Source organism: Oncorhynchus gorbuscha, linkage group LG19, assembly GCF_021184085.1.
Source record: "Oncorhynchus gorbuscha isolate QuinsamMale2020 ecotype Even-year linkage group LG19, OgorEven_v1.0, whole genome shotgun sequence".
Lineage (NCBI taxonomy): Eukaryota > Metazoa > Chordata > Actinopteri > Salmoniformes > Salmonidae > Oncorhynchus > Oncorhynchus gorbuscha.
Genome location: NC_060191.1, coordinates 34,875,246 through 34,884,110, shown reverse-complemented (window position 1 = coordinate 34,884,110; position 8,865 = coordinate 34,875,246). Strand labels below are relative to the sequence as shown.

Here is an 8,865-nt window from a genome sequence, read left to right as displayed (position 1 = left end):
CCCCTGGCAGGATGTATGGTTCACACAGCAACCCTCGGGCCTCTCCCCTGGCATACTGGAGGCATGTGGGGAAACAGACACACACAATTAGATGCAATACAAACACATGCACATAAAGACACATGTAAACAGACTATAAACATACCAGTGTATATGTATACAAATACACACAGGCAAGCATAGTTAACTATTTGTTTAAACATTATCCATCATCATGTTTCTAATTATTCCATCACTCCTTGAAATCTATTATAGAACATTCAGAACAGCTGACATGTAGTGTGTTTTTTTAATGTGTTTTAAAATGGATGCCAACCCCACTGTGGCATTGAGCCATTAGACATCAAATACATTATTTTTAAAACCTGACTGTTAATTATATGGTTCAAGTCCAAAGGCAACCTTACCAGTTTGGAGAACTCGCGTCAATTCCCCTGTGCTGAAAAAAAGAGCAAACAAAATACACACAAAGATGACAAACGATCATAATGGGAAGTTTCATTACAGCCATACAAAACCAGCAGGTTGGCTTTTTACTAACATTATAACTTGATGATGCACAGCAGCTTGCATTGAGAGGCTCTGGGGATAGTGTTTCAGAGCAGCAGCAGTGGCTTTGCTGGTCAAACTGGTGGTCTCCACAGCATCGGTGGTGACTGGACATTTTGGCCAGGACCTTCCTTCCTTTCAAAACATTTCCACAGCAAAGCTGGTGGTCTTCATCGTAAAGCTCTGTGGGACAGGTAATAATAATTGATCAGATGTACTGTTTAAAGCACAGAAGTGCTTTCAGGTGCTGAAGTGTTACAAGCATGGCATTGTGAATGGGAGGGTGTGAACATAGAAGCCATGACGTGCAGGTGGGAAAGGATGTTGTCACAGGGAGTCAGCATGAGAGAATTGGGAAACGTCTCCCAAACAGCTTTCGAAGTAGACAGACCTCTACAGGACAGTTTGAGAGCCAAGTCTAAAATGCACACGACAACACCAACCTCTGTTTATGCCTTTGTGAAGAATAAAACAAACAAAAATACATCATCAACGATGACAGCAAAGATGTCAATAGACCGGAACTCACTGACCTTTTCCACAACACTTGGCATGAGGTTGGGTCCTGGTTAGGATCCGTGAGTCACAACACAGCTGGTTGAGTGGGTCGTAGGGCCTACACCCACAGCAATCTGACACCAGCTGGCTCACATTCAGAGTTAACTGACCTGCAACAGTTGAATCACAGATAAACACACACACAGCATATCAATTCAAACTTGGGAGGTGCTAAGAAAATAATGATTTCAACCCAGTTACCAGGTTTAAGTGAATAGATCTTGTGGGATACCGCTAGGAGACATGACTGTCTATATCACCTTTACAACAGGAAGCCTGGGTGAGGTTAAAGACCCTGTTTCCACAGCAGGACAGCCCCGCCCCTTCATGACGTACTCCTTCACAGCAGGTGAAATCTAGATCTCTATAATTAACCCCGCCGCAGATGTGATCTCTGGGAGCCCTGAAAGGCAGAGGCTCATCTTCATGTCTAGAGGGCATTTATCTTCATCTATATGAAGCACATAAACTAGACATAGACAAACTGGAGTCGCAATGCACACACATACAGTTACATCATGATGACATGTCTTAATTAACGAAAGGTAGTAGGATGAAGTTGCCCCTAAACACTGTTCTAAGGTCAGTTTTGCATATCCCCACTAAAGATCTGGGCCCAAGGGCAGCTAGCTTCTAACCAGAGCAGAGACAATAAAGGCACTTGCTATACTCACGTGCCGTAGAACTTCCCAGCATGGAGGGAGACTGGAATTCCAAAAGGATTGACCTGCCCTGTGAGACAAGTAACATCCCCACATCAAGACAATGTCCTGGCTACATATTCTGTGAAATGCTTTCTCAGGTTATGCTGTTAATCTAAGTGTGATATTTGCAAAACACTCACTAAGAAAATATTGAAACTGTAAATCGCTTTACAGTAAAAAATTATAATAATTTAATGTTTAAAATAGCATTTTTGCATTTTTACAACTGTCTATCTCAGTGACTGAAGTTGATAGAATTATCTCCATGTGTTTTATCCTATTATAAAATGCCTGAAGAACTAAGTACTATCAGGAAACAACGAAGAGGAGCCCACACTACAATACCATCTCTGCTGTCTACTGTACACACATCAATCTGAGAGGCAGAGTAGTATTCCACATTACAATATCATCTCTGCTGTCTACTGTACACACATCAATCTGAGAGGCAGAGTAGTATTCCACATTACAATATCATCTCTGCTTTATACTGTACACACATCAATCTGAGAGGCAGAGTAGTATTCCACATTACAATATCATCTCTGCTGTCTACTGTACACACATCAATCTGAGAGGCAGAGTAGTATTCCACATTACAATATCATCTCTGCTTTATACTGTACACACATCAATCTGAGAGGCAGAGTAGTATTCCACATTACAATATCATCTCTGCTGTCTACTGTACACACATCAATCTGAGAGGCAGAGTAGTATTCCACATTACAATATCATCTCTGCTTTATACTGTACACACATCAATCTGAGAGGCAGAGTAGTATTCCACATTACAATATCATCTCTGCTGTCTACTGTACACACATCAATCTGAGAGGCAGAGTAGTATTCCACATTACAATACCATCTCTGCTTTATACTGTACACACATCAATCTGAGAGGCAGAGTAGTATTCCACATTACAATATCATCTCTGCTTTATACTGTACACACATCAATCTGAGAGGCAGAGTAGTATTCCACATTACAATATCATCTCTGCTGTCTACTGTACACACATCAATCTGAGAGGCAGAGTAGTATTCCACATTACAATATCATCTCTGCTTTATACTGTACACACATCAATCTGAGAGGCAGAGTAGTATTCCACATTACAATATCATCTCTGCTTTATACTGTACACACATCAATCTGAGAGGCAGAGTAGTATTCCACATTACAATATCATCTCTGCTTTATACTGTACACACATCAATCTGAGAGGCAGAGTAGTATTCCACATTACAATATCATCTCTGCTTTATACTGTACACACATCAATCTGAGAGGCAGAGTAGTATTCCACATTACAATATCATCTCTGCTGTCTACTGTACACACATCAATCTGAGAGGCAGAGTAGTATTCCACATTACAATATCATCTCTGCTTTATACTGTACACACATCAATCTGAGAGGCAGAGTAGTATTCCACATTACAATATCATCTCTGCTTTATACTGTACACACATCAATCTGAGAGGCAGAGTAGTATTCCACATTACAATATCATCTCTGCTTTATACTGTACACACATCAATCTGAGAGGCAGAGTAGTATTCCACATTACAATATCATCTCTGCTTTATACTGTACACACATCAATCTGAGAGGCAGAGTAGTATTCCACATTACAATATCATCTCTGCTGTCTACTGTACACATCAATCTGAGAGGCAGAGTAGTATTCCACGTTACAATATCATCTCTGCTTTATACTGTACACACATCAATCTGAGAGGCAGAGTAGTATTCCACATTACAATATCATCTCTGCTTTATACTGTACACACATCAATCTGAGAGGCAGAGTAGTATTCCACATTACAATATCATCTCTGCTGTCTACTGTACACACATCAATCTGAGAGGCAGAGTAGTATTCCACATTACAATATCATCTCTGCTTTATACTGTACACACATCAATCTGAGAGGCAGAGTAGTATTCCACATTACAATATCATCTCTGCTTTATACTGTACACACATCAATCTGAGAGGCAGAGTAGTATTCCACATTACAATATCATCTCTGCTGTCTACTGTACACACATCAATCTGAGAGGCAGAGTAGTATTCCACACTACAATATCATCTCTGCTGTCTACTGTACACACATCAATCTGAGAGGCAGAGTAGTATTCCACATTCCAATATCATCTCTGCTTTATACTGTACACACATCAATCTGAGAGGCAGAGTAGTATTCCACATTACAATATCATCTCTGCTGTCTACTGTACACACATCAATCTGAGAGGCAGAGTAGTATTCCACATTGCAATATCATCTCTGCTTTATACTGTACACACATCAATCTGAGAGGCAGAGTAGTATTCCACATTACAATATCATCTCTGCTGTCTACTGTACACACATCAATCTGAGAGGCAGAGTAGTATTCCACATTACAATATCATCTCTGCTTTATACTGTACACACATCAATCTGAGAGGCAGAGTAGTATTCCACATTACAATATCATCTCTGCTGTCTACTGTACACACATCAATCTGAGAGGCAGAGTAGTATTCCACATTACAATATCATCTCTGCTTTATACTGTACACACATCAATCTGAGAGGCAGAGTAGTATTCCACATTACAATATCATCTCTGCTGTCTACTGTACACACATCAATCTGAGAGGCAGAGTAGTATTCCACATTACAATATCATCTCTGCTTTATACTGTACACACATCAATCTGAGAGGCAGAGTAGTATTCCACATTACAATATCATCTCTGCTGTCTACTGTACACACATCAATCTGAGAGGCAGAGTAGTATTCCACATTACAATATCATCTCTGCTTTATACTGTACACACATCAATCTGAGAGGCAGAGTAGTATTCCACATTACAATATCATCTCTGCTTTATACTGTACACACATCAATCTGAGAGGCAGAGTAGTATTCCACATTACAATATCATCTCTGCTTTATACTGTACACACATCAATCTGAGAGGCAGAGTAGTATTCCACATTACAATATCATCTCTGCTTTATACTGTACACACATCAATCTGAGAGGCAGAGTAGTATTCCACATTACAATATCATCTCTGCTGTCTACTGTACACACATCAATCTGAGAGGCAGAGTAGTATTCCACATTACAATATCATCTCTGCTTTATACTGTACACACATCAATCTGAGAGGCAGAGTAGTATTCCACATTACAATATCATCTCTGCTTTATACTGTACACACATCAATCTGAGAGGCAGAGTAGTATTCCACATTACAATATCATCTCTGCTTTATACTGTACACACATCAATCTGAGAGGCAGAGTAGTATTCCACATTACAATATCATCTCTGCTTTATACTGTACACACATCAATCTGAGAGGCAGAGTAGTATTCCACATTACAATATCATCTCTGCTGTCTACTGTACACACATCAATCTGAGAGGCAGAGTAGTATTCCACGTTACAATATCATCTCTGCTTTATACTGTACACACATCAATCTGAGAGGCAGAGTAGTATTCCACATTACAATATCATCTCTGCTTTATACTGTACACACATCAATCTGAGAGGCAGAGTAGTATTCCACATTACAATATCATCTCTGCTGTCTACTGTACACACATCAATCTGAGAGGCAGAGTAGTATTCCACATTACAATATCATCTCTGCTTTATACTGTACACACATCAATCTGAGAGGCAGAGTAGTATTCCACATTACAATATCATCTCTGCTTTATACTGTACACACATCAATCTGAGAGGCAGAGTAGTATTCCACATTACAATATCATCTCTGCTGTCTACTGTACACACATCAATCTGAGAGGCAGAGTAGTATTCCACACTACAATATCATCTCTGCTGTCTACTGTACACACATCAATCTGAGAGGCAGAGTAGTATTCCACATTACAATATCATCTCTGCTGTCTACTGTACACACATCAATCTGAGAGGCAGAGTAGTATTCCACATTACAATATCATCTCTGCTGTCTACTGTACACACATCAATCTGAGAGGCAGAGTAGTATTCCACATTGCAATATCATCTCTGCTTTATACTGTACACACATCAATCTGAGAGGCAGAGTAGTATTCCACATTGCAATATCATCTCTGCTTTATACTGTACACACATCAATCTGAGAGGCAGAGTAGTATTCCACATTACAATACCATCTCTGCTGTCTACTGTACACACATCAATCTGAGAGGCAGAGTAGTATTCCACATTACAATATCATCTCTGCTGTCTACTGTACACACATCAATCTGAGAGGCAGAGTAGTATTCCACATTACAATATAATCTCTGCTTTATACTGTACACACATCAATCTGAGAGGCAGAGTAGTATTCCACACTACAATATCATCTCTGCTGTCTACTGTACACACATCAATCTGAGAGGCAGAGTAGTATTCCACATTACAATATCTTCTCTGCTTTATACTGTACACACATCAATCTGAGAGGCAGAGTAGTATTCCACATTACAATATCATCTCTGCTGTCTACTGTACACACATCAATCTGAGAGGCAGAGTAGTATTCCACATTACAATATCATCTCTGCTTTATACTGTACACACATCAATCTGAGAGGCAGAGTAGTAGCCCACATTACAATAATATCTCTGCTGTATACTGTACACACATCAATCTGAGAGGCATAATAGTATCCCACATTACAATATCATGACAGTGCTTTACAAGAGATGACAGTGCTTTCCACTTACCATGTGCGCTGTAGCAGGGTAGAGTCAGAAGAACTGCACAAATGAAACATACAAATGTTAAGGACAGGAAGTCCAGAGATAATACACACAAATTCTAGCAAATGTGCAGAGTTTGACAGTGATGGTCACATACCAAACATCCGTAGTGGAGTGTTCATGGTGTTTCTTTCCATAAAGCAATCTCATTCATAGATGGAAGCTTAAGATGAGCTGAGATAAGTAGTCCAATTCAGCCCCACCTACAAGCACCACCCCTGACAACAATATCCAATTACCTTGCCATCCCAAAATATCCATAGTATGACCCATCTCAATTATTAATATGTCGTATGAGTCATTGTTTGGCTGGGACCTGCTTTTCCGGTGGCAGTTGGTGAAAGTGGAAAAAGGGATCATTGCCACATTTTTGAAAATGTCAAAAGACTTTTCCAAGAGCCACTCATGTTCTTCCTTAACTCGATTTAATGGCGCTGCAGATGGCTGCATCAGACCGCTGTTATTATATATCTTAGCACCTCTACTTCCCGCGGCTGTGGATACAAGTGTATAGCCGGCTGGCCTTTGGGTTAACACTGGCAACAGTGTACAGACCACAGATTGAGATTGTTCTCACATTAAATGTCTTCTCCTGGTATGGGAAGCTCTCAGTCAGGAACATGAGTAAACTGGCACAAGGTGTCTATCAGGCCAGCAGAACAATCTGCAGTGAACAGCCACAACTCCAAGAAATGTACACGCACAAGGAAAGCACTCCAGGGCTTCAGTGACAACACCCACCCAACACCCACATCCTTCAAAATGCTGCCCTCCGGTCGGCAGTGCTTCATTTGTAAATCTGCAGGTACCGTAACAAAAATGTAAGAGGGGGGGGGGTCATTTTTTTTCAATACATCAGAAATGACAGGCTACTTTTGACACTGTCAACTTGACTTGGATTAAAAACGACCTCGTCTGGAATCAATCAATATCCCAGGCAGACGAGTGGAGACACACGTATAGAACAATATGAGGAGGAAATTAGTGTCCAAAAAAAAAGAAGTTCTAGTTCCACTGACTCACCCAATGATGAGTACTTTGTAACACAAAGTTATTGAAAGCTATTGATCCTCTGTGGCTAAATTATACTCTTTGGTATAGTAGGTTATTCTGAATTATTCCATTTATTTCTGTACAGACAGCAGTAGGCTAATTGTATCATTTTGGCAAATATATTTCAATTTATCAGGGGGTGATTCAGCTCCTTCAGCAACCTTCCTGTGGCTATTATGTATATAGGCCATCTGGGGGGAAAAATAGAATTAACTGCATATTAAATCATTGTAAAACAAATACCAAAAAAGGATGACTTGCAACATTGGAGGTATTAAAGTAACAGGCTCATGTCTATCAGAGCAGAGCAAGCGAGAGAGATCATATCTCATTCTAGTTCTGTGACAGGCACACTTCTCTCTCTTACCACAACAACAGCCAAGCGTTGGTCTCAAACAGGCTACAATGTTGCGTAGATCTAAACCCGGGCTGGCCCAAAACTGATACATTCTTAGAATATCAGGTGTGGGCTAAAAATCTACATTTTCACAATACGTTTTCTTGGGGGGGGGGGGGGGGGGGGGGGTCAGGAGAATTAGCGAGGAGGCAACTCTAAATTGTTTCATTGCTTTTAATAGAATTGTTACAATGCAAACAGTGCCAATTAAATTTCATGCCACGAGAGGTAGGCTACCGAATCCGGAACATTAATAGACAATAAATCATGTTTTCTTATCTATTCTATCATATCATACCATGGTGACTCTTTCCATAAACATAGATAAAAGACACAGTGAGATAAGTAATCCATCACAATAATATCCAATTGGGTAGCCATCATACATACAGTGGGGCAAAAAAAGTATTTAGTCAGCCACCAATTGTGCAAGTTATCCCACTTAAAAAGATGAGAGAGGACTGTAATTTTCATCATAGGTACACTTCAACTATGACAGACAAAATGAGGAAAAAATATCCAGAAAATCACATTGTAGGATTTTTATTGAATTTATTTGCAAATTATAGTGGAAAATAAGTATTTGGTCAGCTACAAACAAGCAAGGTTTCTGGCTCTCACAGACCTGTAACTTCTTCTTTAAGAGGCTCCTCTGTCCTCCACTCGTTACCTGTATTAATGGCACCTGTTTGAACTTGTTATCAGTATAAAAGACACCTATCCGCAACCTCAAACAGTCACACTCTAAACTCCACTATGGCCAAGACCAAAGAGATGTCAAAGGACACCAGAAACAAAAGTGTAGACCTGCACCAGGCTGGGAAGACT

General features: G+C 40.0%; 1 protein-coding gene across 1 annotated transcript in view; it reads right to left on the bottom strand.

The window, feature by feature from the left end:
- LOC124006199 (usherin-like) overlaps positions 1-6,731 on the bottom strand; it is a 20,525-nt gene extending 13,794 nt beyond the window's left edge. Inside the window, exons 1-8 of the mRNA XM_046316043.1 lie at positions 6,685-6,731; positions 6,552-6,584; positions 1,782-1,839; positions 1,368-1,510; positions 1,083-1,217; positions 542-732; positions 408-439; positions 1-55 (exon numbers count right to left, since the gene is read on the bottom strand). The exon at positions 1-55 is cut by the window's left edge and continues 52 nt beyond it. Of these exons, the coding sequence (XP_046171999.1) occupies positions 1-55; positions 408-439; positions 542-732; positions 1,083-1,217; positions 1,368-1,510; positions 1,782-1,839; positions 6,552-6,584; positions 6,685-6,724 (687 nt within the window). The 5' untranslated portion in view covers positions 6,725-6,731. The remainder of the gene's footprint in view (positions 56-407; positions 440-541; positions 733-1,082; positions 1,218-1,367; positions 1,511-1,781; positions 1,840-6,551; positions 6,585-6,684) is intronic.
- Positions 6,732-8,865: the final 2,134 nt, after the last annotated feature.